We start from the raw sequence: 15,188 nt of genomic DNA, 5'->3' as shown, positions 1-15,188 counted from the left end.
GGCACGCAGCATCCCATCTACTCAGGCTTATAAATCGAGAAAGAAAAATGTTGATTTAACTTATAAATTACTGCTTTTAATTCTCAACCACTATTTTGCAACTTGGGAGCTGTCCTAGCAATAATATTGTTATCCAGTTAGAGAGCTCTCATTTGTTTTATTACTGCTTTCACATATCAACAAACTTTACATAAAAGGCCTGAATTGTTTTGCAAATTTTGCATTTATCCAAAAAAGCAGGAATGCAATCATTTCCCGATAGATAAGAACAGTTAGTCGCAGGGCAAAAAAAGGGAAGTGGTTAGTCTAGCCATCATGGCTCAGTGGTTGAGCATTGACCTTTGAACCAGGAGGTCAAGGCTCGATCCCCAGTAGGGGGCGTGCAGGAGGCAGCCTATCAATGATTCTCTTGTATCATCGATGTTTCTATCTCTCTCTCCCTCTCCCTTCCTTTCTGAAATCAATAAAAACTTATTTTTTTTTAAATGGAAGGGACATTACTATCGTTAAGATTGTTTTAAGCCACGTTCTCAGTCTCTAGCCAGTGGTGGTATGAATGGGTTATCTTTTGATGGCAAAACAACTAAATTTTTGGAGTTCCATATAACGAAACTAGAAGAAGTTTGTTCTTTACAGTTCCCACCTTTGAGGAGCTCAATCCGGGGGGACAGGGTAGGAGGATAGAGACTCTTTTCACTGGCATCCCATGCTACTGGACATCAATCAACCCTGTACCCGGCACGTACTTCCACGCCTGAACCCAGCATGCCCCGGGCCACATTACCAGGGGGCAGGGTTACGGTTCCCCGGAAGCAAAGGGCAGGCTCAACCCTCTCCTGGCCCGAGGACGGCGGCCCTACCGACAGCTCCACAAAGCCACCAGCCTTCCTTCCTGCACCTCCATCTGTGCGCCTCGTCGTCTAAAAGGAGCTGGCCCTTCCCTGCTGCCTGTGTGTCTTCAATCCAGGGAGCGGGTGGGTAATGGCCCCCCGCTGCCTCAGGTCCAGGGCTGGCTCTCCACTCAGCCGTACCATTATCAAAGCTACTGCTTTGTCCCATTAATCGGATGCAATAAGCTAACAGGCAGGGGGGCAGGAGAGAGAAGGGCTGTCCCCCAAAACCTCCATCACTCACCAGTCTGGATAATGCTCTGGAACCAGCGTATATTATGCCCACAAACAGCACCGAAGCAGGAAGCCACGCCAAGACATCATATCTAGAAAGAAGAAAAGAGGCTGTAATACTTCCGTCACTTTATGTCCAAAAGCCTTCGTTGGAAGGAATGACCTCAGGTGCCCCAGGTGCAGTGACAGCAGCTATTACACATCCCTGGGGGAGTCCAGCAGTGTGACACGTGTATCTCTGAGTGATGGAGGCCACTCGGCCACCTACCTAGCGGCAGGGGTCCCACCGCAGGGCACAGGTGAGCTGGACGTGGAAAAAGCCTCCTGCAGGCTGGGAGGGAGAACCAACCTAATTTTTAAGGGGCCAGTGAACATTATTCTGTGGATTTTAAGCAGCCAGAAGTTTTGAACTTAAGCCACATCATTAAATGTTAAAGGCTATTTAAAGGCAATACACCAAACAGCTCCGAGGAACCACAACCGAAGGACCCACAGTGCCCAAGGACAGAACTGGGAAACAGCAGAGAGAGAGCCTGAGCTGGGGGCCACGGGCCAGCTTCTCCGACCGTGAGCCCCGAGTGCCGGCTCCAGAGTCCCAAGGGCCTGCTTCAGTCGTGACCACACCACCTGGACCTCCTGTGCTGGTGTGTTCTTACAGTCTCCATGCCAACAAAGGAAGCAAGAGGGAATTAAATCCTGGGGTGGTCCTGGCTCTCTGTGGTCCATGGGCCTCCAGGGAGTGGCCGAGCCAGTGAGTAGGTGTGTAGGGGTGTGTGTGTGTGTGTGTGTGTGTGTGTGTGTGTGTGTGTCTATGTCTGTATGTTGTGTCTGTGTGTCTGGTGTAAGTATAGGTATGTATGTGTGCGTGTGTAAAGGAAGGGAGCTCACAGCGACTCCTTGCGGTAAAGATTAGACTGTGCAATTGCAGAATGCAGTCCCTGTTGAAGGACTAGTTGCCACCGGGTCTGATTTGAAAATCGCGGTGCTATCCAATTGTTCTCACAGGATTTATGCTTTATACCTCACAGGATTTATAAGCACAAATGCTGCACCTTGCTGGAGTTGTGGGTCTGCTTTTGGTGTGTGCACACTCCTGTCCCTGAGCACCTGGAGAAGAAAGCATTTACAAGCAGCATGTGAAATGCTGGCCTGAAGAATCAAACTGTTGTTACTGAGATGAAGGCTGATTACATTAAAGCACTTGTCTCTCAAACAGAGCACAGGACTGAGGGAGCATCTGCTCCCTGGAGCACTCCGTCCATCTGTCGTGAATGCCAAAAGGGCCCCTTGGGCTGAATTCTCGGAAACTCTCTTGTTATACTGACACCCAGTAGATGGAGAAACCCTTTCCACACACAGGGGTCCTCAAACTTTTTAAACGGGGGGCCAGTTCACTGTCCCTCGGAGAGAAGGAGGGGAGTCGGAGAGTGCATCGCACATTCCACACATGCGCAATGCGGGCCCGGGACGAGTCGGCTGCTAAGCAGGACAGGCAGCGGCGGCAAAAACACCCGGCGGGCCGGATAAATGTCCTTGGCGAGCCGCATGTGGCCTGCGGGCCATAGTTTGAGGACCCCTGCATGAGAATAACAAGTGGCCAAGACACCAAGGCTCTGGTGGTGACTGTCGGCATTGCCTCAACAGTAACGCCTGACAGCTGTCAAGTCACCATTTGTTTCACAGGTTACAGGACTTCTAGCTATATTGGCTCAATACTTACAGAAGGTCCCTAGATTCCATTTTGGGGGGTCCATTACTGGTGAATATGGTCCCCAAAGAGTCTTATTCTCTCTTGTCCTCCCTCCTCCTTTTCTTAGACCTTTCTCCTCCCTCTTTCCTCTTCCTCTGACTCACAGAAGGCCACATACCCCTGACAGAGTTCAACCCCGATATTACTTGATCCCAAGAACGCTGTGATGATCCTCCCTGTCACAGAGCACAACTTAAAGTTGGAGTCAGCAAGCTACAGCCTGTGGGCCAGATCCCGCCTGCTGCCTCGCTCTGCAAACAGCATATTGTTAGCACACAACCACGCCGGTCCGCTCAAGTCCGTCTGCGGCTGCTTCCCTGCAGAGGCAGAGGAGCAGCTGTGACAGACATGCGGCCCACAAAGCCTAACGTACCTCGTCTCTGTCTCTGTCGCTGGCTCCTGGTTTACAGGAAGGCCGCCTGGTCCCCACCTCCAGAACCTCCGAGCTGGGAGCCCGAGGCTTCCCACACGAGGCAGTATCCCTGGCTAGACAGAGGGACCGCTGCCATTTTTTTTGGTAAAGTTTAATTTTTCAGGGCACTTTCATAACTGGTTCTTCTCCTTTGGAATCATCACTTCTCCCCATTTCCCATTTCTCTGGCCTGGGAGTCTCACAGTTCGATTCCCGGTCAGGGCACATGCTCGGGTTGCTGGCTCAGTCCCCAGTAGGGGGCGTGCAGGAGGCAGCCGATCCATGATCTCTCTCATCATTGATGTTTCTATCTCTCTCTCCCTCTCCTTTCCTCTCTCTGAAATAAAATAAAAAGAGAAATAACCCATCATTAAAAGAAAGTATAGTCCGGACCCTAACTGACTGTCTCCCTGTTCATTTCTTTAGGGACAGGACTGAGTACATTTGGGAGTTTTATCAAAGATATTTGTTAAGGCTCTCCACAAAGACACTCAATGGAAAATAAGGGGTGGGGGCTTCTCTCCCACCTGTTAGGGAATCTGAGTAAAGAGAGTGGAAGTTCTTTATATTATTTCTAATTCTTCTATAAGAAAATTTCAAAATTTACTAAAAATGTTTAAAAATTTATTTAAAAACTCATTCATAGTGGTCTTCTGATCTAAAACAAAGTTAAATTAGTATGGTATCATACACTATATATCTCAATTAATTTTAATACCATATTAGTGGCATTACTTACCAGAAAAACACTACTTGAGTTCTATTTGATTATGAAATCATGGCATCTTAAAGGAAGAAGAGAACTAAGAGACCAAACAACTCAAATAAACATCCGTGTTTCCCAATATAAAGCCAAAAGAGATTACAGAAAGAGGAAGCAGGTATGAGTCACGAAGCATACAGGAGGTTCTACCTGGAACTGCTGTTGATCTCCACCCAGCCCAGTCTCCATGACACATGAAGCAAAAGTCCACCAACTAACGTCTGCCACCTGAAAGGAATAAGGGTCCATTTGAATTTTAAAATTTTTTATTTTTTTTTCCAATCTGAATTTAACTTAATGGTCTCAAAAGCCATCGCCCGGAAGGAAGATCTGCCGACACAAATACACATCCACCCTTCTGGGCCTTTCCCTCCCCCTCTCTCCTATGACCACCCCGATGCTCACGTCCTTCCCAGCTTCTACTTACTCCCTTGAATCCAGGAGCTGACACCGAGCTCTCCTTCCTAGAGCTGCCCTACAACTCCCCACAGCCACCTGCGTTCCCACTGCCTCTGCACTGACGATTCCCAGTCGCCTTTTCACTCGAAACCCACAAGCTCCCACATAGAACACGTCCAAAACACTCCCTGGAACTTCCACCTTCCATTCTGGTCGCCTTCCCACTCTCCCTAATCAGCGAGCCAGGAAGCTCGATGCCCTCCTAGCCCTTTCTCCATCCTCACCCCCCGCCTTTACTTGCAAAATCCTACTGATTTATCCCCATAACAGTTCCCACGTCAGAAGCCCTCCTTCCATCCCTACGCCTCTGTCTCCTCAGACTCCCATGAGCTCCCACCTGAACCCCAGCACCAGTCCCCCATCCAGGGATGCCCCGCCCCATCCAGTCTCTCCCTTGAAGCCAAAGGATTTGTTCTGAAATGCAAACTTAAATGTGCTACTCGCTTGTTTTGAAAATGGTCAAGCCCAGCCGGTGTGACTCAGTGGTTGAGCGACGACCTACAAACCAGGAGGTCACAGGTTCAATTCCAGGTCAGAGCACATGCCTGGGGTTTCAGGCTCGATCCCCAGTAGGGGGTGTGTGGGAGACAGCCAATCAATGATTTGCTCTCATCATTGATGTGTTATGTCTCTCTCCTTCTCCCTTTCTCTCTGAAATCAATAAAAATCTATATATATAAAAGCCTAAGCAACCATTATGACCAGTCACTATGACGCACACTGACCACCAGGGGGCAGATGCTCATCGCAGGAGCTGCCCCCTGGTGGTCAGTGCACTCCCACAGCCAACCTCCCACGGCCAGCCAACTTCCCGCAGTCCCTCCCCCCGGCTGGCCGCCCCGGATCATCCCCTTCTCCCCCCCCGCCCCCCTCCCCCCCGCTCTCAATCAGGACTGGGCAAGATGGCCCCAATCGGCTCCAATCGCCGGCCAGGCTGAGGGACTGCACCTATACACGAATTCATGCACCGAGCCTTTAGTTACTAGATAAATATCAAACGCTGTATCTTGAAAATAGAGATTATGTTCTCTTCGCAAATGCCCTGGGAATATTCTCCATGAATAAAGCAATAGAAGGTGCACAGTAGGGCAGAGTAATTCTTCCACAAATATTTATTGGGTGCATACTATGTGCCCAGTGCTGATCTACACTCCAAGCATCAGTGAAGAAAACAAAGACCCCTGTCCTGTGGGCCTGCCCTTCTCTTCTGCCTGCCCCTTAGATTTACCCGCAGTGATGAAACCTGTGGTTACTCTTGCTTCCTTCTTCTCCTGCAGCCCTAGCATGCAGGTAGCCACCAAGGCCTCCTGGACACGGTTAGGATCTGTCCACCTTCTTCGTCCAGCTGCCCCTTCCTGGCCGCTGTCCTCTCTCCGTTACTCTAACAACTCCTAGCTTGTGTTCTGGCCCAATCTTACTTTTCTCCAAGATCCCCTTTCCCTTGGAAAGAGGGCACTTTCCCAAGTGGACGTCTGTGTTACAGGCCGTCCTGCACCGGGCAGGGAGCTCAGCAGCACCCCAGGCCTCCACTGTCCAGGTGCCTGGAGCAACCGTCCCCTCCTCTCCTCCGGCTGTGACTACCCACACTGTCTCCAGATGCTGCCAGTACCCCCTGGAGGGGGGGCCATCTGGCTGAGAACCACCACTCTAGACCAAGCTGTTTGAGGGAACGGCCCATATCGTCTGCTCTGCCTGCCTGTCCGTGAAGGCTTCGCAAGGGGGACTGGAAAACTGATCTTAGAATAAGCAGCTGCTCACCACCACACCACACAAGGAGATGGAAGAACATTACGTTGTTCTGGGCAGGTCTAGAAGGTCAAGAGGACAGCACGGGCAAACTCCCGGAAGTGTGAAACGGCCTGGCACATCCCAGGCTGCGGGCGATCAGCGTGGTGGAAGGTGGCTGTCCATGGCCCGGGACAGCACCTGGTCCTGGGGAGGGGTGGGTGCAAGCCCCGGGAGGCCTGTGAGCCACACCAATGACCTCATCCTCTAGGCCAGGGTTCTCAGTCCTGGTGTCGCGATACCTAGGTGTGTGGTACTCATTTCTGAGGTCGTGTCTCAAGTCATAACTAAAAATAAGGTTCTGAAATTTATGAATGATTCGCTTAAATAAAAAAGCAACTAGAATGGAACAGGATAAGTTTATGCCTATAGTTCCCCTCTCATTACTTTGGTATTTTGCTATACTTTTTTCTGCATTGGGAAAGGGAGGGGTGTTTATTTTATAACCTGTGCTCCCCCTAAACTCTGCAGGCTGAGGAAATGTGTCTCAGGTGAGCTTCATGACCCCACATATGTTGTGGCTGAGAACTGCCACCTGCAGCACTGGGAAGAATCAACCATTTTTAATGTATATATATACTCAGGCAGGCCCGGTGCATGAATTCGTGCATGGGTGGGGTCCCTCGGCCTGGCAGCGACAGGGCCGACTGGGGCTGTCTCGCCCAGTCCTAATCGGGCAGCCGGCCGGGGGGAGATACCGCAGGAGGTTGGCTGTGGGAGTGCACTGACCACCAGGGGGCAGCTCCTGCATTGAGCATCTGCCCCCTGGTGGTCAGTGCGCATCATAGCAACCAGTTGTAATGGTTGCTTAGGCTTTTATATATATAGATATAGATTGTATTATTTAGCAGATATGTGTGTGGGGGGGGCTAATTAATATAATTAATATACATATGAAGTTCTTGTTTGTCCAACTGAACTGTCATGGAAATATAGTAGTAAACTTGTCTCCTATTATTAGTTTGTTTCTATTTATCCCTGGTATTCCTGCACTTTTGTTTGGTAAATGATGATGCCCTGTTGACTGGGTTATAGATGTTCATCACCATCATTTTCATTTTGAACTACGTTCCCACATTATAACACGTATATATTCTCACTTGTTTCATGCTTTCTGTCCTGAATTCAGCTTCGTCTGACATTAAGATCATGAGCCCTGCTTTTTTATTTGCATTTGTGTAACACAAAAAAAGAAGAAAAGTGAGAGATTAAGAGCTCTACCACATATTTAAATGCTAATAATTAAAACAATTTAGCATAGCCCCTTTCCATAAAAGTTGACAAAGAAGCACTCAATAATATACCCTGTACTAGATTTATCAGGGTGACTGCTTCGTAAGTTATACAAATGTCTATTCACTATGTTGTACACCTGAACAAATATTTTATGTCAACTGTAACTGAAAAAGCTAAGAAAAGGAAATGTATTACCAAGATAATGCTTAAAAATAGACCCCAAGAAAATAACTTCAGCCCTGGAAGGGGGGAACAGTGGGTGAGCATCATCCTATGCACCCAAAGGTCACCAGTTCGATTCCTGGTCAGGGCACATGCCTGGGTTGGGGGTTCGATCCCTGGTTGGGGCACATGGGCGGGGGGAGGGCACTGATCAATGTTTTTCTCTCTCACCCCTTCCTCTCTCTCTAAAATCAATTTAAAAACATTTGAAAAAAAGAGAAACAACTTTATATATTACATTAACAACCCAAAGGCAAAGAAAGGGTTATAAATAGAACATAATAAATGGGAGGCCTACCCGGGTGGCTCGGTTGGTTGTTCATTGTTCTGTTCACCAAAATAAAAAGGCAAAGAACAAACTAAAATTGCCACAAAAAAAAACAAAAATAAAAAAATCCAATAAACATAACGGACAAGTGGTTGGCATCCTTAAAATATGAGGAATTCATTAAACTGCTAAGAAAAATATTTAGAAAACCCTGTAAAAATAAAAGTGTAAAAGGCAAATATAGACAATTCACTGGGAAAAAAAAGATGCAAGTGAGTAATAAATGTAAGAAAACTGTCCAACTTGATGAGTAATTTAAGAAATGATAAAACAATGTGATACCAATTTTGGCTCATGAAATCAGCAGAGAAGGAAAAAATAGTCATGGTTCTAGTGTAATAATACAGAAACTTTCATGTACAGCCTGCTGACGATGTAAATTGGTAAGCCATCTTTGGAAAAGATTTTGTTAACATTCAAGAAGAATATTAAAGAAGTTCATATTCTTTAAGGCAAATTTCTAATGTAGGAATGAATCTATGCCAACGAAATAGTTGAAATTTGGCAGAGTTAAATATAAAAAAAGTCTGATAACTCTATTGTATTATACCACCCAACTGGGTCACAACTTAAATGCCCATTAATAGAATAGTTAAATATTATATCTATTTGGTGAAAAATCCATGCAGTCATTAAAAATATATTAAAGCCAAAACCGGTTTGGCTCAGTGGATAGAGCGTCGGCCTGCGGACTGAAAGGCCCAGGTTCGATTCCGGTCAAGGGCATGTACCTTGGTTGCGGGCATATCCCCAGTAGGGGGTGTGCAGGAGGCAGCTGATCGATGTTTCTCTCTTATCAATGTTTCTAACTTTCTCTCCCTCTCCATTCCTCTCTGTAAAAAATCAATAAAATATATTTAAAAAAAAAAAAATATATATATATATATATATATATATATATATATATAAAAGATAAAAGGTAAAGAAGGTCAAGTACTTGGTAACAGGAGATTTGACTTTGAGTGGTGAACACACAATGCATATACAGATGATCCTATATAATAAAAGGGTAATATGCAAATAGACTGAACGGTAGAATAACTGAACAACCAATCAAAGTGCAATATGCTAATGATATGCCAAGGCTGCTCAACGGCTCGCTATGATGTGCACTGACCACCAGGGGGCAGATGCTCCAACCAGTAGGTTAGCTTGCTGTTGGGGTCTGGCTGATGAAGACTGAGCGAGATGGGCCGGAAATGCCCTGGAGCCCTCCCGTAGTCCCTCCCTGGCACAATGGTGCACTGGTGGGGTCCCTCAGCCTGGCCTGTACCCTCTTGGACCCCTCGGAGGATGTCGGAGAGCCAGTTTCAGCCCAATCCTGCAGGCCACTCCCCTTGGGAGGGCGCCAGATGCAGGGCTCATGGCTGGTGAGTCTCCCGATCGGGACTGATTGGGCACAAGCCCACAGTAGGCACAGTGGGGCCAGGATGAGCGGGAGTGGCATGTAGGAGCTGCAGGCAGAATTGGACTGTGGGTTTCAGCCCAATCCCTGCATGCCACCCAGAGGGACCCCACCCGTGCACGAATTCGTGCACCGGGCCTCTACTGTATTATAAAATCATGAGCTTGAAACCTATGTAATTTTATTAACCAAGGTCAGCCCAATACATTTAATTAAAAACATTTTTAAATTTATATTTTAAAGAAGACTTGATGATGCTGGTAGAACCTTTCCTACAAATGTATGTGAAGAGCATAGCAATACTCACCCTTGGAACAATGTAGGGCAGGTAAATTTCAAGACAGACAGGACATACTGAAAAACAAATACCAGGTTAATGGGCGTTTTCAAATGATAGAGAATTAAGAAACCACATAATCCAGAAATCTCTAGCAAAAAAACATAAGAACACTCAAGTTTCAAAAAGGCCTTTATTCCCATCCTCTCCCCACCACTATCACACACAGGGCAAGAACACACACAAAAAAAAACCTGCCAACCCCTGCTCTAGACAGCAGGCCTGCCTGCTTCCCCTGGTCCCCAGAAGCCTGACCACCTCATGGGGAGGAAGGGGCGCATGAGCAATGGGGCAGCAGCCGGGTCTGATGCTGGGATGGCTGACCAGCATCTTCCCGGACCCAGAAGGGCTTAATCGTTTTTTTAAAAACCAGCTCAGCTAAGGTCACCTTGTATTTCTATTGTCTTTCAATCAGATTGACAGCACTTTACGAATGGGCGGGGAGGGGGGTGTCCTTATGGATATCTTTTGCTACTTTTTCTATTAAACATTTGAAGAATTATTTAAAAGCCTAATTCTACTAAAGGGCTTTAGGAAGGACTCTACTGATTCCTTGCACGCTCTGAAAAATGGAATAGAACGGTGTTGGGTCCCCGTGGAGCAGCCTGCACATAATTGCCTGTGTGAGTTCCTAAATGTCACAATTCTGGCTCCCGCCTATGCACTTATTTATTAGAATACCTTCACTCTTCTCTGGTCTATTTACTCCCATAATTCCATGTCCCTCCCACTTTCCCGATATTTTCATTCTAAAACAGACATAGAGAAAGGATTGCGTGAATATCTGGGCCATATCCTGCATCTCCCTTAACAACCCTCATGCAGATAACAAATATTTAGTTTATTGTGTGCTGGGCTTTGTCGATACCGGGGAGACAGAGAACGCTGCAGCTCCCACTTCACCTCCCGCAAGAACAGTGAGAAAACAAGGAAATCTCTGAACAACGGCTACCTCTCCTGTCAGCAAAGTGTTGCTCAGACAGAGGCCTATTTGGAAGAGGAGCAGTAAGAGTTTCTCAAGGGAACAGGATCAATTTGGGGCCTTTACGAGGAGAACGGATTGGACTTTGCCTCCAGACGGAAGGGCTAACACCTGTGAGGGGAAGGACAGGTGGCTGCCTGGGCCCAGGCCGGCTACGGCTGGACCTCCTGCAGGATGGAGGAGTGCGCCACTCTCACCAGGCCGGCCAGCCAGGCGGCCACAGCACCTGCTGTCCAAACTGAGCAAACATCAACCACACTTTAATTTATTTACTAGAGGCCCCATGCACGAAATTTCGTGCACGGAGGGGGGGGGGGGAGTCCCTCAGCCTGGCCTGCGCCCTCTCGCAGTCCAGGACCCCTCGGGGGATGTCCGGGACCCCTTGCTCCTTACCACCCGCTTGCTCACTGCTCCTTCCCCCTCAGCTTGCTGCTCCTTAGCACTGCCTGGGAGGCGGGAGAGCACGGCTTCTGGCTGAGCAGCGCTCCCGCTGTGGGAGCGCACTGACCACCAGGGGGCAGCTCCTGTGTTGAGCATCTGCCCCCCCACCCCCCCCCCCACCCCCCCCCCACCCCCCGTGGTCAGTACACATCATAGCAACCTCCACTGTTGGGTTGATTTCCATATTGGGCTTTTATTATATAGGATTTTTTTTGTTCATCCTCACCCAAGGATGTTTTTTCCATTGATTTTTAAACAGGGGGGGGGGGGGCGGGGAGGAGGAAGAGGAGGAGGAGGAGGAGGAGGAGGAGGAGGAGGAGGGGGGGAGGAGGAGAGAGGGAGAGAGAGGGGGGGAGAGAGAGAGAGAGAGAGAGAGAGAGAGAGAGAGAGAGAGAGAGAGAAGCACAGATGTGAGAGAGAGACACCGACTGGTTGCCTCCTGCACACACCCTAGACCAGGGCCTGGGATCAAGCCTGCAACCAAGGTACACGCCCTTGACTGGAATCAAACCTGCCACCCTTCAGTTCAAGGACCAAAGCACTAAACAATGAGCTGAACTGGATAGGGCTCACCACTCTTTTAAACAGTAATGAGACTAAGGAATGAAACTAAGATGGGCAAGATTTTCTTAATGAACTTCCTTTAGACAAATAGAGAGGGAAACAGTTTGAGGAGAAAACTACAGAGAACTATGACAACAAAGAAATTAGCATAGAGCGTTCTAAAAAGTTGAAGAAAAGATCCTCTCCTGTCGACACGAAAAGACTTCACAATGAAAGAGAATTCCTTTGGCAGAGACTGGATGCAGAAGCACATGCCCAGGGGGTGCCCAGCCCGAGCACAGCCCCAGCCCCTTTCCCACTGGGCCTTTGTTTGGTCCAACCCACTCGCCTGGGCTGCCACAGGAAGTGCCCTGGCTGAGGAGAAACCGTAGCATTACCTGAGCGTTACTAAGTCCCTACCAGAGTCCCATTGTGAACAACCATCTCACCAGCCCTACCTGGGTCTCCCACCTCCTCTCCACAACTCTTTTTTTAAAAGAATGTTTTTATTGATTTGAGAGAGGGAGAGAAACATCGATGGGCTGCCACCTGCATGACCCGGCTGGGGACGGAGCCCGCACCCCGGGCATGTGCCCTGACCGGGAATCAAACCCACGGCCTACATGGGACTGCTCAATCATTGAGCCACACCAGCCAGGGCATCTCCATCACTCTTGACTTCACCTCCTCCCTCCTCTTCATGCGTCTCCTCGCCTCCCCGCTGCCTTCTGCTGTTATTCTCCTCCTCTCCATCCAGCTCCCGACACGTCCCAAAGCATCCACACCAGCATGGGAAATGCAGAGCGCTGTCTCTGGCTGATTGTGTGAGTCTGAGTGATCGCTATTACTCAGATTAGATATTCCTGGGGACATGAAGATTTGGGTTATTTTTATGTAGCACCTCGAGGCGCTGCACGTAGAAGGTACTCAGTCTTTATTACATTAGTTATAAAATGCTGTGGTGCCCCAATAAATACAGAAATAATGCCACCGATGCAGATGTACATCCAGAAGGGTATGAATGTCAGTGAACGAAACACTGTCCGCATGCTGGGTATTTTTTTGCTTAAATACACTTTTTCTTCCTAACCAATGCCATGACTTGTGGGCTGTCATGAAAGACCTGTTACTCTGTCCCTTCTGATGATTAAATGGAAATTAAAGGAAGGTCATTCTGTTTTCAAGTGTAACCTTATCAATATATCCATCAAGCCCAGCTGGTGTGGCTCGGTGGTTGAGCATCGACTTATGAACCAGGAGGTCATGGTTCCATTCCCGGTCAGGGCACAGGCCCTGGTTGCGGCTCCATCCCCAGGGTGGGGCGTGCAGAAGGCAGCCGATCCGTGATTCTCTCTCATCAGTGATGTTTCCATCTCTCCCTCTCTCTTTCTCTCTGAAATCAATGAAAAAAGAAAATGCTGTCAGTTAATGGTTCTTTTCCAGAGAGCAAGAGGGGCTTTGGGGTGGTGCAGAGCGGGCAGTAGAGACCCTATATTGGGGGGGTCCAGGGGAGCCCCACGCGGCCACCCTTCCCTGCATGTACCAACCCCAGGAAGTTCCCCTCCTGCAAACACAGAAAAGGTACCACCGCTTTTCTGCCTCTTCATCCAAAGGGATCCTGACATGACTTCAGACTAATTATCTTTACTTTTAAAAAAGAATTCCACGAAAATCTCTTGCATGTGCCGGAAGTACCAAGGATGGTCACCTATCTTTTTAAATCGGTCTGGAATCAGCGGTGGGAGACGGAGGCGGACCAGCTCTTCCCCGAAGGCTCGGGAAGCTGCGGTTCCGGGCGGGGCGGGTTCAGGGCGAAGCGATGGGTCCCCTCTTCTTCCCTCCTCCTTCCCCGGGCTGGGAGCCACCTGGGAGCCACCGCTTTCTCGCCCTCAGAGAGCTCGCCCTGCCCAAACTCCGCGCCCGGCCTGCGGGGCTGCAGTCCCGGCGCCGGCTCCAGAGCAGCCTGGGGCGGGGCGGTCCCCAATCTCGACCCTACGGAGCCGCCAGTCGTTCCCCATCCCCGCCCGGAAGCGGGACCAGGCGGAGGGGCTCAGTCTCCCACCCGGACCCTCGCTGCCGCCCCCTCACCTTGTTCGTGAGGTGGGACGCCAGGTAGCAGGTGCAGAAGGCGAGGCCCACCAGGCCCCGCCTCACGCACATCTGCGGGCGGGCGGCCCCCGCCAGAGACCCCCACAGCCCCGCGGCCGGCCCAGAGCGGAGCGGCCGCCGCCTGGACTGCCACGTGGCTCCGCGCTCCGCCAATCGGCGCGGGGGCCGCCCCTCGGGGACCACCCCGCCCCCCCCCCCCCGCTCTTAAAGGGGCCAGGCCCCCCCAAGGATGTGGCTTACTCAGGTGGGCACCACGGAGCCAGCGGGCGGCATGACCTTGCAGGAGAAGCTAGGTCAGCCGGGGTGGGGTTGCGAGCACCTGCAGAGAAAGAACGGACAAGAGTAAAAAAGTGGAAAGTGACCCTGGTCGGTGTGGTTCAGTGGTTAGAGGGTCAGGCCCTCGGACCCAAGGGTCAAGGGCAGGTACCTCCGTTGCAGGCTGGATCCCTGGCCCCAGGCAGGGTGAGTGGAGGAGGCAACCAGTCTATGTGTCTCCCTCACATCGGTATTTCTGTCTCTGCCCCTCCCTTCCACTCTCAATGGGGAAAAAAAATCCTCTGGAGAGGATTCTCAAAAATGGAAAGTAAATAAGAAGTAAGGAAAAATGTCCATAGCCATCTCTACATGATGGGGCTAAAATGTTTGTGGTTTATTGAATTTCCCCAATTTTCTACGTTGAGTTTATGTTACTTTTGTAAACAACACAAAAAAGTTAACAATTATATATATATATATATATATATATATATATATATATATATATATATTTATTTTTTTTTTTTAAAGAAGACAGGCTGAGGGGGAGATTTGTGTTGAGATTTACATAAGAAATTCTTCCAAAAGTGGGTTTTCAAACCCAGAGCCCTGCTCCTAGTTTCTAGGGTGGAAAATCGACCTCGCTGGGCTTCTGGCCAAGAGTAGGGACCATACCCCGCCACATGGTGATGGACTTTGTCTGGTGCAAGTGAGCGCTCACCACATGCAGAAACATGCAGGTTTTTAGGAATACCACACACACCACAAAACCCTCTCTTCCTTTTATCCGTATTCCCTAGTTAACATTGTGTGTCAAACTATGGCATCCAAGCAACTACTGGACGTGTTGTCTCCACGTAGAAGACAAATAAACTAAGAAGTTATTTTCTCTTGACATTATTTTAGAAAAACTATTTCAGAGATAACTTGTCCTTATAACAAAAATTTCTGCCCAATCGAATTTGATTGAAACCAATGTTTGATTTGATTTCCTGAGATTTCCCTGAGCTCTTTTAGTAGATGAACAAATTCAATTC

At 48.9% G+C, this 15,188-nt stretch overlaps 1 protein-coding gene across 7 annotated transcripts in view; it reads right to left on the bottom strand.

The window, feature by feature from the left end:
* TMEM241 (transmembrane protein 241) overlaps window positions 1–14,022 on the bottom strand; it is a 52,950-nt gene extending 38,928 nt beyond the window's left edge. For 6 of the 7 annotated variants that reach the window (XR_013814256.1, XM_079785281.1, XM_079785279.1 and 3 more), the window contains exons 1-4: window positions 13,876–14,022; window positions 9,792–9,838; window positions 4,200–4,277; window positions 1,135–1,216 (exon numbers count right to left, since the gene is read on the bottom strand). Coding sequence is in view for 6 of the 7 variants with exons in the window: in XM_079785281.1 (XP_079641407.1) it covers window positions 1,135–1,216; window positions 4,200–4,277; window positions 9,792–9,838; window positions 13,876–13,947 (279 nt within the window). In the remaining variant the exon portion in view is untranslated. The remainder of the gene's footprint in view (window positions 1–1,134; window positions 1,217–4,199; window positions 4,278–9,791; window positions 9,839–13,875) is intronic. The other variant, XM_079785282.1, reaches the window with a different exon arrangement.
* Between the last annotated feature and the right edge of the window lie 1,166 nt (window positions 14,023–15,188).

The sequence above is a fragment of the Cnephaeus nilssonii genome (assembly GCF_951640355.1).
Source record: "Cnephaeus nilssonii genome assembly, chromosome: 11".
Classification (NCBI taxonomy): Eukaryota; Metazoa; Chordata; class Mammalia; order Chiroptera; family Vespertilionidae; genus Cnephaeus; species Cnephaeus nilssonii.
The sequence above is the reverse complement of the archived record's forward strand: the minus strand, read 5'-3'. Positions and strand labels throughout refer to the sequence as shown.